This window comes from Eulemur rufifrons, chromosome 1 (assembly GCF_041146395.1).
Source record: "Eulemur rufifrons isolate Redbay chromosome 1, OSU_ERuf_1, whole genome shotgun sequence".
NCBI lineage: Eukaryota > Metazoa > Chordata > Mammalia > Primates > Lemuridae > Eulemur > Eulemur rufifrons.
Genome location: NC_090983.1, coordinates 49,365,458 through 49,387,532, shown reverse-complemented (window position 1 = coordinate 49,387,532; position 22,075 = coordinate 49,365,458). Strand labels below are relative to the sequence as shown.

General features: G+C 41.3%; 1 protein-coding gene across 4 annotated transcripts in view; it reads right to left on the bottom strand.

Moving 5' to 3' along the window:
- Positions 1-22,075, bottom strand: part of TTN (titin) — a 268,870-nt gene that overhangs the window by 10,196 nt on the left and 236,599 nt on the right. For all 4 annotated transcript variants that reach the window (XM_069470275.1, XM_069470284.1, XM_069470255.1 and 1 more), the window contains 31 exons: positions 21,606-21,902; positions 20,911-21,498; positions 20,514-20,816; positions 20,088-20,384; positions 18,373-18,660; positions 17,961-18,260; positions 17,404-17,706; positions 16,999-17,304; positions 15,123-16,889; positions 14,526-14,819; positions 13,530-13,817; positions 13,113-13,412; positions 10,944-13,010; positions 10,546-10,848; positions 10,143-10,448; positions 9,756-10,046; positions 9,364-9,660; positions 8,940-9,245; positions 7,748-8,053; positions 7,381-7,662; positions 6,599-7,192; positions 6,189-6,476; positions 5,807-6,106; positions 5,076-5,378; positions 4,233-4,535; positions 3,533-4,117; positions 3,097-3,402; positions 2,686-2,985; positions 1,465-2,040; positions 1,061-1,366; positions 97-690 (listed from right to left, as the gene is read on the bottom strand). In XM_069470275.1, the coding sequence (XP_069326376.1) occupies positions 97-690; positions 1,061-1,366; positions 1,465-2,040; positions 2,686-2,985; positions 3,097-3,402; positions 3,533-4,117; positions 4,233-4,535; positions 5,076-5,378; positions 5,807-6,106; positions 6,189-6,476; positions 6,599-7,192; positions 7,381-7,662; positions 7,748-8,053; positions 8,940-9,245; positions 9,364-9,660; positions 9,756-10,046; positions 10,143-10,448; positions 10,546-10,848; positions 10,944-13,010; positions 13,113-13,412; positions 13,530-13,817; positions 14,526-14,819; positions 15,123-16,889; positions 16,999-17,304; positions 17,404-17,706; positions 17,961-18,260; positions 18,373-18,660; positions 20,088-20,384; positions 20,514-20,816; positions 20,911-21,498; positions 21,606-21,902 (13,944 nt within the window). The remainder of the gene's footprint in view (positions 1-96; positions 691-1,060; positions 1,367-1,464; positions 2,041-2,685; positions 2,986-3,096; positions 3,403-3,532; positions 4,118-4,232; positions 4,536-5,075; positions 5,379-5,806; positions 6,107-6,188; positions 6,477-6,598; positions 7,193-7,380; positions 7,663-7,747; positions 8,054-8,939; positions 9,246-9,363; positions 9,661-9,755; positions 10,047-10,142; positions 10,449-10,545; positions 10,849-10,943; positions 13,011-13,112; positions 13,413-13,529; positions 13,818-14,525; positions 14,820-15,122; positions 16,890-16,998; positions 17,305-17,403; positions 17,707-17,960; positions 18,261-18,372; positions 18,661-20,087; positions 20,385-20,513; positions 20,817-20,910; positions 21,499-21,605; positions 21,903-22,075) is intronic.

Here is a 22,075-nt window from a genome sequence, read left to right as displayed (position 1 = left end):
AGCAACACCTAACAATACCTATTTAAGAGCAATATTTTCCCCCAAATTAATGATAAGTATTCTAGCCCCAAACTGATGATTATTGATTGCTTTTACCTTCCACTTCCAAGGAGGCGGTGCCAGACACGGATCCCCCTTGGTTGGTAGCTCTGACTTGGTAAACTGTGGCATCATCATCTGTGACACTTGCAATGATGAGCTGGTGGTAGCCACCCTTAAATTCTTGAATCCTGTACTTTAATCCATCTGCAATGATTTCTTTGCCTTGTCTGTACCATTTCACAATAGGTTTCGGATGTCCAGTCACTTTGCAGACCAAAGTAGCATTGCTCTGATACCTGACATTTAGGTTTCTCAGTTCCTCTTTAAAGTGCGGTGCCTGAATGGGGACGTCAGATTTGGGAGTGACAGGTTCTGATATTTCACTCCATTCACTTTCCCCACCTAGGTTTTCACATTTCACACGGAACTCATATTCAAGATCTTCAATAAGGTTTTTCACTGAAAAGACGGTTTCTCGAATTTCTTCTGTTGTCACAGCAATCCATTTATTCTGCTTCTTCTCACGCTTCTCAAGGTAGTAACTTCTAATCTTTGCACCCCCATCACTGGCAGGTGGCTTCCAAGCCACAACACAAGAATCTTTTGTGACAGCAGTGATAGTTGGTTTGCCAGGAGCACTTGGCTTTTCTATTTAAAAGGAAAAAAAAAAAAAAAAGATTTGAGTCATGAGGCAAAACAGACAGCTTTATTAAAAGCTTATTTTTTAAAAATAGAATGTTATGAGTCCAAAATTCTATGAAAAATAGCTATTCCAGAAATATGAAATGTTACTTTATGCTAAAAACTTATCAAAAAATAAAGTTCCTTTTTAAAGAAGGGGATAGGGTATATATTTCACCTTTTAGATACACAAACAGTCAATTAAAGTGAAAGAAAAGGCACTTGCAATTTATCTGAATCTTTGCTATTTCTTTTCAATACATATTTCTGTTTGAAAGAATTTTATGCAAAGGTGGAATTTTACCATAGGAAGAGACAGAAATCAGTTTGTACTCACCAAATGGACTCTTAATGATCACCACTGAGGAGACCTCTAGAGGGTCACTGATGCCAAAAGTGTTCTGTGCTGAAACCCGGAAATAATAGCCAGCATTTTCCGTGAGGTTCACAATTCTACAGGTTGTCACTGAAATGGCTGAAGACACCAATTGCCATTCAGCCCCTTCCTTGGCCTCACATTTCTCCACCACGTAATTGGTGATCCAGGAGCCTCCGTCATCTGCCGGTGGCTTCCAGCTGATCACTACAGAGTTCTTCAGTAGAGCTTCAATCACAATGGGTCCTGTAGGTTTGTCTGGTTTATCTGTTGGGGGAAAATACAATTGTAGTGGTTTTCATACTGTGTTTCTGAGATGTTTTTTCCTTTAAAAATAAAAAGTGCTGAAAATGAATATAAAATACCTTGTATTTCCACATCAAGGATGGCATCCACTGTTCCGAAAACATTGCTGAGCTGCACTTTGTACTTCCCAGCATGTGTCTTACGCTGGACGTTCTTCATGACAAGATGAGTATAGTGCTCAGTGTTTTCAATAGTGATGTTTTCTGAGTTTTGCAAAAGTTTCTGGCCATGGAACCAAGTCATAGCAGGTACTGGACGACCAATGTACATAACGTGAAGCCGAAGTGTAGAACCTACAGCTCCATAATATTTCTCTTTCAGTGGGTAACCGGGATGGAACTGGGGTGTTGCTTGCAGGAGAAGCTTACTACTGGTTTCTACTTCTCCAACCTCATTGGTAGCTATGCAGGTATAAACACCTTCATCTTCCTGTTCCTCTGTCATGACCGTCAGAGTATGTGTGCGTCCGTCTGAAGACATTTTGTATTTCCGGCTTTGTATGAGCTCCTTACCAAATCTGTACCATTTAATGTCAGGAATAGGCCTTCCAACAATCTGGCATGAGAGTTGAGCAGCTTCACCCAATTTGATGGTAACATCTTTCATTTCTTTGCGTATTCCTGGGGCCTCTCCAGCTGAAAGGTATGAAAGATAATATTAAATTCATTTTTACTACTGAATCTATAATCCTCTGTCCTTGTGTATCCAGAATGAATTTACCCTATTGACTAACACTTTATTAGATGCCATGATTTGCATATGTGCCTGATTCTCAAAAACTCTTTGAAGTGGTTTTCCTAGGGTCATATGGAAAATAGGGATTCTAATGAGCACATCATCACATTATTATATAGAGTGACTTTTCTCTTTATGATTGGAAGGGCATTAACAATGTATAGAGTTTTCGGGAAATATGAGTTCTCTCTATAAATCTGTAGTATCTTTGCCCTTACTTAGGTTCACTGAAGTGGGGCACATTTGTTGACCCTTCAAACCTTGTTAGGAACTATTAAAAAACCCATTGCATGAGAGGTAGAAATTGATCAAGGAATGTGCTTATTAGTTCACTGCATATGTCTCCTGCTGAGGTTATGTGCTTGGAATGGCTTCCTATAGAATTTATGAGCTATTCCCTGTGTGTGCAGATATCAAAGTGAGCAATTTCTTTTCAAACACTTGCTCTCCAATAAAGCTTTCCAGAGTTCTACTTAGCATAGAAGAAAGGTTGGCCTTAACTTGTTTAGTTTGCAATCATAAGCAGAGAACTAAAGGCTACTTACATGTTAGTTTTGTCTTTACAGACATAGCAGTTCTACGAGGTCTGCTAAGCCCAGTCTCATTCTCAGCAAAAACCCTGAATTCATATTCAGTAGCTTCCAGCAAGCCCCCTATTGTGAATTGTTTGTCCTTGATACGATCCTTGTTGCTCTTCTTCCAGGCACTGTCTCCAGACTGTCTATATTCAACCCAGTACCCAAGGATTTCTTTGCCGCCATCACATTCAGGTTTCTCCCACTGTAGAGTGACGCTATCTTTGGATATTGAAAGAATCTCAAGTTCTCCTGGTTGGCTTGGTTTATCTGAAATATTTTAAAACAATTAAAAAGGGAATCAGATTTACTGGTGAAAGAAAAGAAAAGGACCAAAGATGGCTTGTCTCTTTAATTTTAACCCCTTTAGAAATTCCTTACCAAATGGATCTTTGCAAACAACTGGTTCAGAGGCAGGACTGGTCTCGCTTAGGCCAACATCATTCTGTGCGATGATGCGGAACTGATACTCCGCATCAGGAACGAGCCCGGTGACAGTGTACATTGTGGTGGTGATCTGAGTCTTGTTGTGTCTCACCCACTTGTCAGTGGATGTTTCCTTGCGTTCGATGTAGTAGCCTGTGACTCGAGAACCGCCATCGTCTTTGGGCCGGGACCAGGACAAGCTAACAGAACTCTTGGTTACATCGAGTACTTCTGGAGGATTGCTTGGAGGTTCTGGAGGATCTATAAATATAAGTGGAAAACACCCATGTGTTAGAGTACAGTCCCAAATCTTGTAAACCGATGGGTTTCATTTAAAAACAGAAGAGGACTGAAATAATGTTTACAGTTCTGTGGTTGAAAGAGCACTTACTCAGTGGTGTTTTGGGTATAACTGGTTCCTCAGATTTTAAGGGTTTGCTTATGCCAAACTGGTTTTCTGCTGAAACCCGGAAGTGGTATTCCACGTTTTCTTTAAGGCCTTTGACCACCAGAGATGTACCTCGGACTCTGGAATCAATGGTATACCAGGCGGCTTTAGGCACTTCCCGTCTCTCAAGAATGTAGCCCAAGATGTCGGCACCACCGTCATCAGCAGGAGGTCTCCAGCTGACCCTCACAGAGCGGGCTTGTATGTCATCGTATTCAAGTGGCCCTTCTGGAGTGTCGGGACTTCCTATCACCTTGACTTTGATGTAAACGGCCTTCTTGCCACATTTGTTTTCCAGAACCAGGTCGTAAGTGCCAGAATCGTTTCTGTCTGCTTCTTTGATCACAAGCTCAGTGTGTGTTTCAGATGTTGCAATCATGGCACGCTTACTAACATCTTGGCCTTCCTTGGTCCATTTGCATATTGGGAATGGCTTTCCTTTGATTGGTATGGTAAGTCTGATGACTCCACCTTGTCTCACAAAGATACCTTCCTGGTATCTTTCATCAAGTTCATAGTCAGGATATTCTGGGAAAAAAGACAGGGTTTCAATTTAGCATTTTGGGGGGCAGGGGTGAGGGAGAGGAGTAGGAAATAAGTCTTAAGGCAATTATAACAGAAAGTAAGTGGTCATATGTCTTACCAAGCATTTCAGTGACTTTGACTGTTCCTGGGACCTCAGCAGGCTCCCCAGGTCCACCAGCATTACAAGCTAGGACACGGAATCTATACTCAGCGCCCTGAGGTAGGTGTGTTAGAGTGTACTCGCGAATCTTGGTTGGGGTGGTGTTACATTTGGTCCATTCATGTTGATCGACTTTTTGCATTTCAATCAAGTAGCCTGTGACTTTAGATCCTCCTTCATTTTCTGGAACACTCCAGGCCAGGGAGACTGATGTCCTTGTTGTATCAGTAACTCTTGGGTTTTGTGGCTTTCCTGGAGGAGCTGGGAGTAAGAATAAGGCAATACTTGTTAAAGGTGCTACAAAGTTGAAAATCAACTGTGCCACCTAAAAAATTCAATGAGTTGTTGAAACAGACTACTGGCATTTCATTTTATACCTAAAGCTTTTGCTTTTTCCTTCGTCTTAAATGTGCTTTCTTTGCAATCATTAGTAATATCTTACATTCATCAGCAGTTTTTTAAAGTGCTTTCAGAAATATTAACATGTTTTATTATACAATTTTAACTGTGATAGAGGGCATATATTATGAATCTCATTTTAAAGGCAAGAAAATAGACTTGAGGGAAAAAAATAAAAGATTATTTGCCAGAAGTTGCTAGAGGTTGGGGTGGGAAGGGGATTGATTACTAAGGGACACAAGAGAGCTTTTTGGGGTGATAAAAATATTCTATATTCATTGTGGTGGTGATTACAAAACAGGACATCTTTGAAAAGTCATTGAACTATAAACTTCAAAAGGGTGAATTTTACCACACATAAATTGTATCTTAAGAAACTTGACTGATACAAAATGTATTTACCAATTGGATCCATGGCAACAGTGGGTTTGGAAGGACGACTTGGTTTTCCAGTCCCTCTTGCATTAATGGCTGTGACACGGTGTTCATATTCTAAGCCTTCAATAAGGCCAGTGGAGCGGTACCGTGTCATTGTCACAGGTACTTTATTTACACGGACCCATCGATCTGCTCTCACTTCTTTGCGCTCCACAATATATCCAGTCACTTGGGAGCCACCGTCATCTTCTGGTGGATACCAAGTAAGTGTCATGCCATCACGGGAGACATCAAGTATCTGTAATGTTTCTGGGGGTCCAGGAATACCTGCAGCAAGACAGGCAAACACAACATGGCAATGTGAAAAAATTAAAATAATGACTCATATATTTGTGTGTGTCTTAGCTTTCAGTTGGTATTTTCAAAGGACACTTGTGACTGTTTTTTTCCAGTGCTTTCACTTTTGTACTTTTCTTGCTGTTCCTCATTTTCTTCAATTCTATAAACATTTATTAAGCATGTGTTCTGTATTTTTTTTTTTCTCACTGTAACATGGGCAGTCCTCCTTCCCTCCCTCCCTTTCTTCTTCCCATTTTTCCCTTCCTAACTCTCTCTTCTCTTTTAGAAACCTTAGACCATGGGCTTGATTTTGAGACCTATTTTTATTTAGATTAGGGCATATTAAAAAGAAATTCCTTTTTGTTAACATTTGGAATCAGAGGTGCAGAGAATGGCAGAAGGGTCCAAAGACTTACTGATTCTGCTGCGACATTCTATGACCTCAGACTGCAAGTAAGAGCCAATCCCGAAGCGGTTTGTCGCAGCCACACGGAACACATACTCATTTCCTTCAGTGAGTCTGGTAAACTTAAATGTTGACCTAGTCACTGATTCAGAAACTGGCAGCCATCCAGGACGATGAGCATCACGTTGTTCCACCACATAGCCACTCAGTGGAGCACCACCGTCCAATTCCGGTGGTTCCCAGGAAATGGTAATTGACGTAGCATCAATGTCATCGATCTTGATAGGTCCTGTTGGTGGACCAGGCTTATCTGTGAGAGAAAAAGAAGTCCAGGAAATTAATTTTCACTTCAAATACAACCACTTGCTTGTATCTTTGTCACACATCCTTACCAAGAATGATAACTTTAATGGTTTCTGAGGTAGTTCCAGTAACATTCTTTAATTCAAGTGTATATTCTCCAGTATCTCTTATAGTGGTTTCACGGATGGTTAATTTCGCTACTTTAGCCTGAGTCTCAACTGTGACACGCTCTGATTCTCTCAGTTTGGAACCAGCGAAGAACCAGGAAGCAGCAGGAGGTGGACGCCCAGCGATGGGTATCACCAGCTCTACTGGTCTGCCGGCTGGGACATGGATGGTCTTTTGAGGCATTGTGGAGAGATCAATTGTTGGCAACACTATGAGAAAGAAATCAGGCATTTATTCTTAAGCATTATTTCTAATGATAAAGTGTCATGAATTCTGTATATATCCATTTTACTTTACTGTTATTGTTATTTTTTGGCTATTTGGTACCTACCTCTGAGGTCTTGTACAGTCACAGCGGTGACAATCTCTCTTGGTTCTGACACACCTTTCTCATTTTGTGCTCTCACTCTAAATAAGTACTGTTCACCTTCATTTAAGGAAACAACAGTGTGCTCTAGGACTGTGGGTTTTAAGGTGACGACCTTCATCCATCTCTCTGTGCCAGCTTTGCAGGCCTCAAGAACATATCCAGTGAGTCGGCTGCCACCATCGTAGAGTGGTTTTTCCCAGGCAAGGGAAACAGTGGATTTGGTGACATCGACCACTTCTAGCTTTGTAGGCACCAAAGGTACTTCTGAGACCAGAACTGCATCAGATGTCTCACAAGGTTCTCCAATGCCGTAAATATTTTCTGGCAGCACTCTGAAATAGTACATGGTTCCTTCTACCAGTCCAGAGATGCGGTAAAGTGTCTTGCTGCATTTGGTAGTAACTGTTTTGAATGCTCTCATAGCCGCTTCACGCTTCTCAACTATGTAATTGTTGACTGGAGCTCCACCATCAATCGTGGGAATTTCCCAAGTTATAGTCACAGAATCTCGTGATACTTCCTTAACTCTCACTGAAGGACAGGGACCAGGAGTATCTGAAAAATAGAATGAAAGAGCCATACTTCCTATTTACCCGACTGGTTGACAGATTTTTTTGGGGGGGGTGGGGCACAGGGATATAATCAACGTAGTTCCTCTCTAGAGAGGTGATCAATCACAGGTTCAGGTGTATCATATTAGAGAATCTACTCAGAGCACAGTCAATTTTAAGAAGAATGCTTACCATATACTTTAACAAGAACTGTTGCTGATTTTTTGCCAGATTGATTTTCGGCTTCGATTGTGTATTTTCCAGCATCATACCGATTAACTTTGTCCACAATAAGTAATGAGTAGCTCTCAGTGGTGTCAATAATTGCCCGGTTTGCAAGGTCAATACCCTGCTTGCTCCACGTGATGACAGGAGGTGGCCTTCCAGACACAGACACCATCAGGCGCAAGGAGGCCCCAGCCCTGATGGTCACAGTCCTCTTTAGATCGTCTGCAAGCTCAAGGTCTGGAATTTCTGGAAAGTAAATGTCAAAATTTAATTAATTCATGGACAGGTATGTGGAGAAAATAATTTGCCTAAAAGCTTATAGTGTAAATACCTATTCTTTCCACGGGCTCGATTTTGGCAGTTGATTCACTGTATTCACTCATGCCTTTCACGTTCACAGCAGCAACTCTGAAGGAATATTTCTGGCCCATTTTCAGGTCTGGTACAGTGAATTCAGTATTTCTTAGTGTGGCGTTGGTGTGCACTCGGTACCACTGATCAGTGTTCTCCTCTTGCATTTCCAGAACGTATCCTATGATGTCAGTACCACCGTCATATGTGGGCTTGGTCCATGCCAGACTAATGCTGTACTTGGTGGTATCCACAACTCTTGGAGCAGAAGGTGGTCCAGGGGTGTCTGTGGAATTTAAAAAGTGGGATACAGACATTATGCAAATAAGGAAGCTTTGAGATTTGTATTTTTGGTTTTCAAGACTCATAAAAGCATCATTGCTCTTTGTCCACACTCACCAAGATAATCTTTGTAACTGGGCTTTCCTGATATTACAGGGAAGCACTGTATGCTACAATATTATTATTATTATGTTAAGGATTAAATTGCTTTGGAAGGTAGATGTTTCTTTCCTACCACTTTGGCTAGCTTTGCTGTGTTCTTCTCTGTTAGCTTAGCTCATCACTTAAAGTCCCTATTTTCAGGGCTTTTCTTTAGCTGCTCATCCTTCAGTGGGTTAATATCATTTGCCACCTCTACATTTCTAATGAATATAGGAATCAGTTCCTCAACTTCCCCTATTCAGTCGCAATGACTTATTGCATTTAGTTCTTGGGCTCTGACTCTATAAAAGGATTTGCCACTTATTTTTGAAGCTCTTGTGATGACTATTTTGTTAGAAACTTATGAAAATATTAGAAACTTTATGCTCCAGCTAAGCCTCTTCTTAAAAGGGATTTTGCCTTTTTTCTTTTCAGTAGTTATTATCAGTATAATGCATTTTCTTTATTCTTAAGAAGACTTATAAAATATATACCTTTTATATTGGTAGTAGATTATTTTTTTCATTAATTGGAAAATACTGCAACAATTTTTAGCAATGCTAATTGCCAATTTATCAACAGTTGTAGTAGTTAAAATGTTCTCTGACTTAGTAGTGTGATCTAAAATATAGCGTAAGCATACGAGACCATTCATGAATTCCACAAATTATTAGAAATGGCATATTGGAAAATTATTTGTCATATGGTTTTGATGGGCATCAGATTTATGAATAATTCTTGGAACTCACATGAGGGTTCTCTGCATGCAATGAAGTTGGAAGCTTCGCTGGGCTCACTGTTACCAGCAGCATTCACTGCAGTCACCCGGAACTGGTAATCACAACCTTCCATCAGGCTGGTCACCTTTAGCCTGGTATCATACACCACATAGTCTTTGTTGACACGTGTCCAGCGCAGGCTCTTCTTCTCACGTTTGTCTACGAGGTAGTTGCTGATTTCATTGCCACCATCAGATTCAGGTTTTGTCCACTGAATAATGATGTGCTCTTTGCTAGCACTGACTTCTTCAGGTATGCCAGGTTGCGATGGAATAGCTGTTGATAGTTGTATGAAAATAAGGATGATCAGAATTGCACAGAATCACTGTTGACGTGACAGCCCCAATCCCATGACATTTCAAGCACCAAATTGTTTAAAAGTGTTAATACTCACTGAATGAGTTTCTGGCTACAATTGGCTCTGTTTCAACAGGCACACCGGGGCCATATTTGTTTACTGCCCTCACTCGGAATATGTATTCATTGTTCTTGATGAGTCTGGTAACTACATAGGATAGGGTTGGGCATTCGCCTTCAACAATCACCCAGTTGAGCCTGCTAGTCTCTCGTCTTTCCACGATGTAGTGAGTTATTTCTGCTCCTCCATCTTCCTGAGGAAGGCTCCAGGCTAAAGTGCACTTCTCTTCTGTGACTCTGCTGACAGTGAGCTTTCCACATGGGCCAGGGGAATCTGAAATAGGTGTAATGACAAGCCATGATGAAGACCATTCTTTCTGCCCCCACTTGAAAATGCTATAGAAATGTGAGGACATGTGACATGCTTACCAAGCACTTTGACCAGGACAGACACAGCCTTGGTCCCGCTGGCATTCTTCACTGTTAAAGTGTATTTTCCACTGTCACTTCTGTCACAGAACTTGATCACAGCAGTTGCTCGTTTGCCAGTATACTGCAAAGAGACTTTTTCACACATATCTAGTTCCTTGTCTCCTTTGGTCCAGATAATTTTGGGTTCAGGTTTGCCACCAACTGCGGCATCCAGAACAAGATCAGAACCTGCTCTGATGGTAACCAGATCACCCTGTAATCGGGCATCCAGTTCGGCTTTGGGTGGAGCTGTCAATAGGGAAAATAAATGTGAATGAATATCTGACAGTTTATTTTCACATAAACTGTGATAATTTAAAAAGGAGAACATTGACTATTTCCTACCGTATTCATCTCGGCAGGTGACAGGGCCTGTAGATTCAGACCCTTTGCTAATTACACCTGCTGCATTCTTGGCCAACACACGGAACTCGTAAGTGTCTCCTTCACTGAGAGCAGTCACGGTGAAGAAATTGTCAGATACGATGGTATAGTTGCACTTCAGCCAGCGACCATCTCCTACCTCACTGACTGGCTTACGCTCTATGATGTAGCCCACCACCTTGCTGCCTCCGTCATACACTGGGGCAGACCAAATCAGTGATACCGTTGATCTTGTGACATCTGTCACCTCTGGTCTGCCTGGTGGATCTAAAAGGGATGCAAAATTAAGGTTAAAAAATACAACTCTGAGTTCTACTAGTACCAGTGATAATAAGCAAAGGTACCCTTAAATTTTTATACATACCAACTGGATTTTGAGCCATTATAGGTCTTGAAGCTTCACTGGCCTTGCTAACACCTGCAGCATTGAGTGCATAAGTTCTGAACTGGTATTCCAGCCCTTCTACTAAACCGCTCACTTTGTAGTTGCACTCTAAGCATGGCACTTTGTTTTCTTTCACCCAAAGAATGGTGTTACGTTCTTTCTTCTCAACCCAGTAGCCAATGATTTTACTGCCACCATCATGGTAGGGCTCTTCCCAACGAATAGACATGGCGTTGGCAGATACATGGTATACCTCAGGTCTGGTAGGAGCACTTGGTGGAACTAAATATAAAAAAAGGTATCAAATATGAATATAGTTTTATGAAATTCAGGGGAAATATTTAATAATAGAGAGGTAATATTTTCATTTTTCTTACCAAATGGATGTTCAGCAGTTATTGGTGCTGATTCAAGAGGCTTGCTGACACCAAATCTGTTCTCTGAACTGACACGGAAAGAATATTCCATGTATTTTGTGAGATGAGTGACCTTAATCTGAGTGCGCTTGACACTGGAATTGACAAGCTGCCAAGCTGTTGTACCCGATTCACGCTTTTCAACTATGTAATTAGTAATGTCAGTGCCTCCGTCATCTTTAGGTTCAGCCCATGACAGGACACAGGATTCAGCCGAGACAGATGAGACCTCGATGGGGCCAGTTACCGGACCTGGCCTTCCAATGACCACAACCGTGATGGTAAATGTTTTAACACCAGCTGTATTTTCTAGGGTCAGGAAGTATCTGCCAGAGTCACCTCTCATGCTGTCCTTTACAGACAGGGTGGTTCTGTCTTTTGTTGTTGTGATACTCACTCGATCTGTTTCCTTAAGTCTCATTTCTTCTAGTTTCCATGTTACCCTGGGGGCGGGACGACCACTGATTGGTACGTCAATGGTAAATGTGCTTCCTGCTTTGCAAGTTATGAGCTGATTGGTAATTCCAGTGAGGTCAGCAGTGGGCTCAATTTGAGGCTCCTTAATGATGACAGAAGAGAAGGCTTCCCTGGGTTCACTATAGCCAGCGTCATTCTTGGCCTTTACACGGAATTCATACTCAGTGTTCTCAACAAGGCGCTCCACGGTGAAAGTCATCTGTTTGGTGTGACCAGCTTCAACCCAGAAATTAGATCCCTTTTGTCTCATTTCGAGCAGGTAGCCAGTGATCCGGCTGCCTCCATCGTGGTCAGGTTTAAGCCAAGCTAAGACTGCAGAGGATTTGCTAGTGTCAATGATATCCAGTCTCTTAGGTGGAGCAGGCTGTTCTGTGGCTACAACTGGTTCTGGCATTTCATAGGGTTCACCAACACCATACTCATTTTCTGCAGAAACACGGAAGTAGTATGGGACGCCTTCTGCCAGGTCATTGACCTTGAGGATCTGACGAGTGCATTTTTCACTGACAACCTGCCAACTACGGCGGCTTGCTTCACGTTTCTCCACCACATAGTGATGGATTCGGGCACCACCATCAAGGAGAGGGGCATCCCACATCAATGTAAGGGATCCCCGGGTCACATCCTTGAAGGTAATTGGGCCAGGTGGTCCTGGAGTGTCTAGCACCTTTACGGTGAATGTGATTGACTTACTACCACTGTTGTTTTCCACGGTTAGAGTATATTTCCCTGCATCATTTCTGTTGCAGTTTTCCACGGTGAGGGTGCTGAAGGAGTCTGTTGTATGGATATCAGCCCGAATACTAAGGTTAGAGTCCGGTTTGCTCCACACAGCCGTTGGAGTAGGTCTACCTTGGTAGGCAATGAAGAGGCGAATACTGGCCCCAGCTCTAACAATGTGAGTCTGCTTGAAATTCGCGTCGATGTCTAACTCAGGAGCTGTTAATCGGTCAATTGCTTTAATTGTGCCGGTCACTTCACAGCTGTCTCCTTTTCCAGCACCGTTGACAGCACTCACTCGGAATTTGTATTCTTCCCCTGCTTGTAGGTCAGTGACCGTGTATCTTGTTTTCACACATGCCTCTGCATTCACCTTGTGCCAGTCTCCTAAGTCAGCTTTGCACATTTCAATTATATACCCGATTATTTCCATGCCGCCATCAAACACTGGCCTAGACCATTCTAAGCTCACAGTTGTCTTTGATGTGTCTGTCACTTTGACCACTGCAGGAGGACCTGGTGGGCTGACAGGCTCTCTGCATTTAATTAGCCTTGAGATGCCACTGGCGGGTCCTACTCCTGCAGCATTTTCAGCCATGACATGGAACTCGTACTCATTGCCTTCTGTCAGACCAGTGACTTTGTGTCTCGTCTCACAGATTGGTCGTTTGCTGATCACCTTTACCCATCGTGTGCTTTTCTTTTCTCTTCTTTCAAGGATATAATGCTCAATTTCATTGCCACCATCTGATTCTGGCCTTGTCCATGTCAGGGTAATGCTATTGCCTGTGACATTGCTAGGTTCTGGAGTGCCAGGGGCATCAGGAACAGCTGTAAAATGAAAACAAAAACAAAACCCAGAACCAATTAGACACATTTGCTTGGAAAGTTAATCTTATGCCATAGTATAGCTTAGTAAAAATGCCAACTTACTGTATTGTATTTGAGCAATCACTGGGTCAGACTCAAGTGGCCTGCCAACACCGAATTTGTTAACTGCAGAAACACGGAACTGGTATTCATTGCCGTTTATTAGTTTCATGGCAGTGTAACTGTGGGCTTCACATTTATCCTCAATGAGTGCCCAAGCAAGTCTGCTAGTTTCCCGTTTTTCAATCATGTAGTGGGTTATAGGAGCACAGCCATCATTGAGTGGAGCATCCCACCACAGAGTCATCTTCTCGCCAGTAATGTTGGTGAATCTTATCGGCCCAACTACTTTTCCTGGTGTATCTGTAAGAAAAAGGTTCCAGGGTTAGTTTCTTTTTCCTTGTCCATTAAAATACAATTAGGCAGGTCTCTAATCCAAGTCTCATAAATTATAACATTAAGAAGCTATTTCAAAAGTACCTTGTACTTTCACTTTAATTTCTGCTTTTGTGGAACCAGATACATTTTTGGCTTCTACTGTATATATGCCACTGTGGTCCCGAGTAGCATCTCTAACAAAGAGGCTGGTGGATCCAAGGACATCGGTTATTTCCATATTCATTTTCTTTTCAATTTCTACTCCATCTCTGAGCCAAGTTACTCGAGGTACTGGTCGTCCTTGTACCAAAGCTTTAATTCTAAGGCTCTCTCCGGACTTAATAATGACACCATCGAAGTACTCAGGGCCAAACTCTACTGTTGGTGGAACTATAAAAGAAATAGAATGACTGTTTATTAGTCTGGTTTAATGAAGACATACATAAACATATTTTTCATTAGTGCTCTATCATAAAGCCTGGAAGGGTAATGACTTCCACTATGCTACCAAAGGCTATTTTGAAAGTAGGATTAGTAATTGAGAATTTAGACTACAGTTAAACATTTGTCTATTATTAGACTATTTCCTTTGTTATGTGTGACATGTTATTTATTATGCATTGCTCTTTGTAAAAAGATAAAGGAAACGTTTACAGATCATTTACTTCCTAATACTGCTGCATATTCAAACAAGGTCTTGTAAGAGGCCATCAGCTGCACCCAAGCAAGGTGATGATTATGTTGTTGAATGTATTTGTATTTTAATAACTTCAGTGAAGATGGCCTTTTTCTCTTGAGGGCCTTTTTCTTTATTTATTATAAGTGGCTAAAATTACAAAGCTAAAATCTCCTTTGTACTTGCTGCTTTTTATATGGGAATACAGTGAAATAATAGACATGGTAAAAAGAATTGATGCCAATTACTTTTTTTCTTCTCTTTATCTGACAGGTAGAAAGACCAAATTCATCTACATAGCAACCTTGCATAATCTGTATGAAATGGTGTTTCTGTTCCCATTTTATAGACCAGGAGTCAAAAGTATTTTTTAAAGATGTGAATGCTCTTAGTCACATTGGAAACCAATTGTAAATGCTTACCATTTTCATCTCTTGTCATAATAACGCCAGAAGACTGTGAGGGTGGGCTTATAGTTCCGACAGCATTTCTTGCAATTATTCTGAACTCATACCTATCCCCAGGACTAAGTCCTGTGACTGTATACTGACATTCACTGACATCAGTGAAGTTGCATCTAGTCCAGCGATCGCTCCCTTGCCGTTTCTCAATGCTGTAGGCCACGATCTTACTGCCTCCATCACGCAGCGGTGGGTTCCATTTAAGTGTGATGGTTTCCCGGGTGACATCGATGTAGTCAGGAGTGCCAGGTGGGTCTAAAAAATTATAAGGCAGTTAAATGCATCATTAAGTATGTAACCAGGTCTTAATCATCAATGGAAGAAAAATAGAATGAATAAAATCCCCCAAACTCATTTTCGTTAGTTTCAATTTTCTGTTTTATAGTCTTTAAAAAGAACTTTAAATTATTTTATTAGACTGATTTAAAGTCATCCCCCTTGCTTTACATTATCAGTTCTTGAGTGACAAGAAGATATGGAAGAAAAGCAGTGTTTGATTCATTTGTTACTAATACCTTCAACTGCTGAATTAAGTATATTTGAATTATAATTGCTTACCTACTGGGGAAACAGCTAAGGTAAATTTGCTTGGGTCGCTAGGTTTGCTCAGGCCAGCAGAATTTTCAGCATACACGCGGAATTGGTAATCCAGACCTTCCATTAGTCCGGTAGCTCTATATTCTCTTCCAGAGATTGGTGATAGATTAACTTTTTGCCAGAGGATGCTATTTCTTTCTTTCTTTTCAACATGGAATCCAGTAACTTCTGAACCACCGTCATAAACTGGAGCATCCCAAGTTAGTGACATGCCATCAGAAGTCACATTGTATACAACTGGCTTTCCTGGGGGGCCAGGAATCCTGAACTGGTGTTTTGCCACAATAATGTTTGAAACCAGTGGTTGGCTGACTCCGTATCTGTTTTCTGCCCTAACTCTAAACTGGTACTCAGAGTCTTTGACTAGATTAGGAACTTTGAAAGTCGTTCTGGCAACACTTGAACAGACCATCTTCCAATTAGTTTGTGAGGCTTCCCGCTTCTCAATGCTGTAACAAGTAATTTCTCCTCCTCCATCATCTTCAGGTGCATCCCATGACATGATGGCACTGTCAGCCTTGATTTCCTCAAATCGAATGGGTCCTTTGGGCTTTGATGGTGGGCCGAGGGTGATGATTGTAATAGGGAATGAGTTTCGGCACACCGCGTTGTCAAGAATTATGGTGTATTTCCCTCCATGCTCCTTCTTGACATTCTTAATACTCAAAGTAATTTTGTTTTCAGTTTTGCTGAAACGAACGTATTCGCTTTCTTTCAGTGGCAAGCCATCTTTCAGCCAACTGATAGATGGTTTGGGTTTTCCTTTATAAGGTAATTCAAGGTGCACATTGTGCCCAATTCTCACGCTTACTTGTGCCCCAGGGATTTCTGACAGGTCAACTTCAGGTGTAATGACAAGTTCTTTCACTGTAATTGGCCCAATGGTGACAGCATCGCTCAGTCCTTTCTCATTTTTGGCAAACACTCTGAATTCCAGGACTGACTGTTCCTTCAGTTGGCCAACCTCAATCTCGCAAGCCTTGCTTATGCCAGCATGTGACCACGTTTGTTCACCTTTACCTTTCCTTTCCACAACATAATCTGTGATGACGCTACCACCGTCAAAGTCAGGTTTGGTCCAGCTGAGGGTAACAGATGTCTTTGTTGAATCTTTCATTGAGAGATCACGCACTGGAGCTGGAACTTCAGCAGCCTTCACCGGCTCTGTGGTATCACAGGGTTCACCGATTCCAATTTCATTTTCTGCAAGAACTCTGAAGAAGTATGGCGTTTTCTCTGACAAGTCTGTTAGCTTAAAGGATGTGCTGGAACATTTGTGGGACACGACAGACCATGTTCTTTTTGTAGCATCTCTCTTTTCAACAACATAATTAATTATGGGAGATCCTCCATCGATGAGAGGAGGCTCCCAGAGCAAAGTGACGGTGCCTCGAGAAACATGTTTAACCTGTAGTTTCTGGCAGGCGGCTGGTGTATCAAGCACTTTAACATTCACAGTTGAAGACTTTGGTTGGCCAACTCCATTTTCTATTGTGAGAATATATTTTCCTGTGTCATTGCGAGTAACTTGAGGAATAGTGAGTAATGAAGATGAATCAGTGTTTTGAATGTTGTATCTGGCATCACTGCCAAGATTCTTCTCATCTTTTCTCCATGTGACAGTAGGTGGAGGTCTGCCTTTAAAGGGAACCAATACTTGTACATCTTCACCAGCTTTAGCTATCACAGAGGTTCTGAGGGCCACATCGAGGTCGATCTCTGGTTCCTCTGTAGACATAAAATGGACATAATGAATTTTAAAAGTAAGACAATGAGGGATTTTTTGAAGCACTTTAATAAAAAAAATAAAAACATAAACACACCAGTAGGTACATACCAAGTATATCTTTAGCTTGTGCAGGTTCGGTCATTTCTATAGGTTCTCCCTGTCCAGCACAGTTTACAGCAGATACCCGGAAGTAGTAATTGACTGCAGGTATCAGGTTAGATACCACATATTCTGTAGTTCTGACCTCTCCTTTGGCAGAGACAGTAGTCCATTCCTCTTCCTCTCCTTGTCTCATTTCGACAATGTAGCTAGTAACAGCACTGCCCCCATCATAGACAGGTTTACTCCAGCCAAGAGTGATGGATGACTTAGTTGAATCTGCGATTCTTATCTTAGCAGGTGGACCTGGAGGATCTGGAAGGGCCATTCACAGTACAGTAATTACACAATCACGTACAATTTAGTCACACAAAAGAAGATACAGGTGAAGATGCTGCATGTATGAGCACTTACCAATAGGATCAGCAGCTCTGTAGAAGTCTGACGGTTCAGAGAATGGACCCTGTCCAGCAGCATTTACAGCACAAACTCGGTATTGATAGTCACTGTTTTCTGTGAGTCCTGTCACTTTCTGTCTGGTGTCACGGATAGTCTCCTTTAGTACTTTAAACCATCCCAGACTCTTCTTATCTCGTTTTTCGAGGAAGTAGCCGCTGACTTCACTACCACCATCTGCAACTGGCCTGCTCCAGACAATGGTCATTGAATTCTTGGTAATCTTTGTCACTTCTGGTATGCCTGGTGGCCCAGGTGTAACTATTTAGAAAAAGAAAGGAAAATGAGTTATAAAGACCAACATTACTGATAAATTCTATCTTTCTATATTCAAATCCTATCCAAGAATATTACTTTCATTTATTATATTTTACACCTTGTGAAAAGGATGGTAAGGAGACAAGATGTGATGTAAAAGAAAATTCTTTAAAACATATTCACTGGCTAGCAGAATACTTTATATTTATTTTTAAATTTTTTATGTGTTTTAGTTTTCTAATGAAACCATGTCTCACCAAATGCATTCTTGGCTATAACTGAATCAGATTCCAGTGGCTCCCCAATTCCATATTTGTTCACGGCTCGGACCCGGAAGATGTATTCATTTCCTTTGATAATTTTGGTAGTTGTAATGATGCACTCTTCCAAATGTTCAGCCACCATAGACCACACGACACGGCTTGTCTCACGCTTTTCCACAATATAGTGTGTGATTTTTGCGCCACCATCATCGGCTGGAGGGCGCCAGAGAAGGGTGATCTTTTCAGCAGTGACAGTCTTAAATTCAATGGGTCCACCTGGAGGTCCTGGTTTGTCTGTCAAAGAAAGAACAAAACAATGTCTTAGTACTTTTTACAAGCCTACTAAGTTAAAATTACTTCGCTGCAGGCAAACGAAATATGACATTGGTCTGTATTCAGCACCTACCAAGGATCTGCACTCTGATGGTTGCCGAGGCTGAGCCCATAGCGTTTCTTAGTTTCAATTCGTAGCTTCCACTGTTAAGGCGATTGGCATCTTTTATGAGTATAGATGCCAGGTCAGTGGTGTTTTCGACACACACCAGTGCGTTGGTTTGTAATTCTTTATCATCCTTATACCATTCAATTGTAGGCTCAGGTTTGCCAGAAATGCCAGCTCTGAGCTTCACAGAGGTACCTGCTCTATATTTGACAACTTCTGTATATTCTAGGGGTAAATCAATTACAGGTCCACCTGCAAGAGAAACAGATGAGAAACAGTTAAAATATCATAAGGATGAAAAAAATAGTTGCAGCAACCTCAAAATAAGGTCATTGGTTCTTACTAAATTTTATATATACATATAGTGTTCTAATCCTATTCACAGTATACACACATGGTAGTTCTAATCCTATTCACCTGTTATTTTAAAAATTTAAATTTTACAGGCCACTCTTCTCTCTCAGATAGGGAAGAAAGATTGTGCACAAGCTGTTTCCCCGTGACACTACGTTACTTGCACAGGGATTTAAGTGCCTTTTAAATGTATTTTAAAGTCGATTAGGTGTTTTGTTCCAGTGACGAAATGAGATATGGTAGCGAAAGCATCACTGAAGAAGCTGCGTTATACATTTTATTTTATTCTAGCTTCTCTTTCCTCTTCCCCTAACCACCTCCTATTCTTTTTCCTTTGCCTTCTGAGTTCACTGATATCCAAGTGTGGTCAGTTCACATCAGACCCCTGAAGTCTGAATTCTCTACTCACAGAGCTACATACTCACTGGGACATTTTCTGTGAGACTGCTCAGAACTACGGCGAAATGGAACTTAATCTGACTCACTTCACAGCCTCACCAGGACTGATGCAGTGTCTGCAAAGCCTGGTTCATAAAGAGCAGCCCTGGGATTCTTAGCATGAGGATGGGAGTGGACATTTCTGTCCCAGACACTAGAGGGCTCAGTGTCCTCCTTGAAAATGGAGAACTTTTAGAAAAAGTGTCGCAGGGTACCTGCCTCTCATAACATTTTAATTTTCAAACCATTGTTGAGTTGAAGGTACCACTTATTTTCTGGAATGGTCAAGTATATGTATTTTGGACTAACAGTGATATGGAGAGGCCTCTGAAGTTTATCTTAATCCTCACTCTGTCCCTCACTCTATTGCTGATGAGCTGGTTGACCTTGGGGAAGTTATATAAGCACTCTCAATCTCTTCTGTAAAATGGGCTAATATTAGGGCTGTTAGAACTAAGGGAGAGAATTCATGAAAAGTACTCAATAAATGGTAGCTGCTATGAATACTGTCATCATCAGAGTGTCTGTTTAGTCTGCCACTTATTTAAGAGCAATATTCTCTGGGAACTCACCTATGGTTTTAATTATTGATCCTGATAGTTTAAAATAGAATGAAAGCACCAACTCATACAATCAGAGACTCATAAAAGGTTGCAGTTGGAAAGGCCCTTAGGTGTCCTGTAGTCCAACTCTCTCATTTTACAGTTAAGTCAAGGGGCCTGGAAAGCTTAAGGAATTTTCCTAAGAATCCCAGATAGTTCATAATTTCTTCCAAAAACATAATTAAGGTACATAGTAATAGTTATCCTACAGATTAGAACCAGAAAAAGTAAGGAAAAAGATTAACTTAAATAGCCGTTGGGATTCAGAGTGTTAAAATTGCTTACCATAAGAATCAATGCACGTGACGGGGCCTACAATCTCAGATGGGTTGCTAATGGAACCAACAGCATTCCTGGCAAAGACACGGAATTCATACTGGGAATTCTGAGTCAAGCCAGAGACAGTGAATTGAGTCTCGATAACGTTGGTGAAGCTGGCCTTGGTCCATCTGCCGTCTGGAAGGTCACGTCTCTCAACGATATAGCCTGTAATCTTGCTTCCTCCATCAAAAGCTGGTTGTTGCCATGAAAGGGTGACAAAGTTCTTTGAAATATCAGTGACACGAACATTTCTTGGGGGTTCTGTGGTAATAAAAGAAAGCAAATTAATGATATTATGCCAATATTATTTTGCTTTGTAGATTTGATTTGCTTTGTAGATAAGATTTGCATTTTTAAGTTGACAGAACTGTCCTCATGACAAATACATACCACAGGAATCAATGGCCAAGACTGGTTCAGAAGGATGGCTGGGTTTTCCAACACCAGCAGCATTTTCTGTATATACCCTGAATTCGTAAATTAGCCCAGCACTGATTGTTGTGACTTTGAAGTGAGTTGTGCGGATGACCATTTTGTTGGCTTTTTGCCATAAAATACTGTTTCTGTCCTTCATTTCCAGGTGATAGCCTATGACTGGACTGCCTCCATTGGACACTGGTTCGTGCCAGCCCACAGTGATGCTTTCGCGAGTAACATTAGTGACCCATGGTGTAGATGGCGGTCCAGGTGTTGCTACAAAAGAGAAAAATCCCCTAGATTAATACACACACCTAAAACATTTATGGTACATGAAAACCTGGGATTTTTGCAAAGTTTGACAACTTACTGTATGGTAGTTTGACAGTAACACAAGCTGAATCTATGTGATCACTGATGCCAAAGCGGTTTTCTGCCTTGATGCGGAATTGGTATTCTTCTCCTGTGGTCAGTTTCATGACTTTTATCATGGTTCTTGCAACTGTGGCAGACACTTCAGTCCATGATGCTGTACTTGTTTCTCTCTTGAGTACAATGTAATTGGTAACTTGACTTCCACCATCATATTTAGGTGGCTCCCACTTGAGAATCACACTTTCTTCAGTTACATCACTAATAACAACAGGGCCGGTTGGGGGACCAGGCCTGTCTAGCACGATGATGTTAATGAAAGCTTTGGTTGTTCCACTGGAGTTGGCAGCAGTGATCTCATATCTTCCAGCATCAGCAGCAACACTTTCCTTGAGATTGATGGTCAGGTTCTCAGCAGTAACTTCAGTATTAAATCTCATGGTTGCCTTCAGGGGAACACCATCTCTTGATAAGGTCACTTTGGGCAGTGGTTTTCCAGAAATTGGAATGTCAACTTTGAGGTTTGAACCAGCTCTAACATATACAGTGTGACTTGGGAAATTCTTCATATCAATTTCAGGTGGTTCTGAAAAATAAGAGTATGGAAAGTGAAAGTGAAAAAGAGTTTCTAAAAATCAACTTAAATCAATGCAAATAATTTCAAATTTTGCTTCTACATAACATTAGAAATACCTAGGTGCTCCTTAACAAGAACAGGAAGCAGAAGCTCTCTTGGATCACTCAGGCCAGCTTGATTTTCAGCAAACACCCGGAAAAAGTATTCAGAATTCTCCCTTAGACCAGAAACAACGTGATGGGTTGACTTCACCACTGCACATTTAACCCAGTTTTTCTGTCCTTTTTCTAGTGCTTCAACAACATAATGTACAATTCTGCTTCCACCATCGTGCTCTGGCTTCAGCCAGGTCAGGGAAACACTATCTTTGGATGTACTTGTTACTCCAAGTTTTTCAGGTGGGCTTGGTTTTTCTAAGGAAATAAAGCATCAAAAGAAAGGGAAAAATTATTACAACAACATTTTTTTCCTGTGCATTCTTCCTGCATTGTCAATAGAAAGCTTTTAAATGAAGGCTGTATTTTACTTAATTTGAGTCTTCCTTCCTTTTTATATAACCAGTTTGGCTTCTGAGACAACCAGAGCT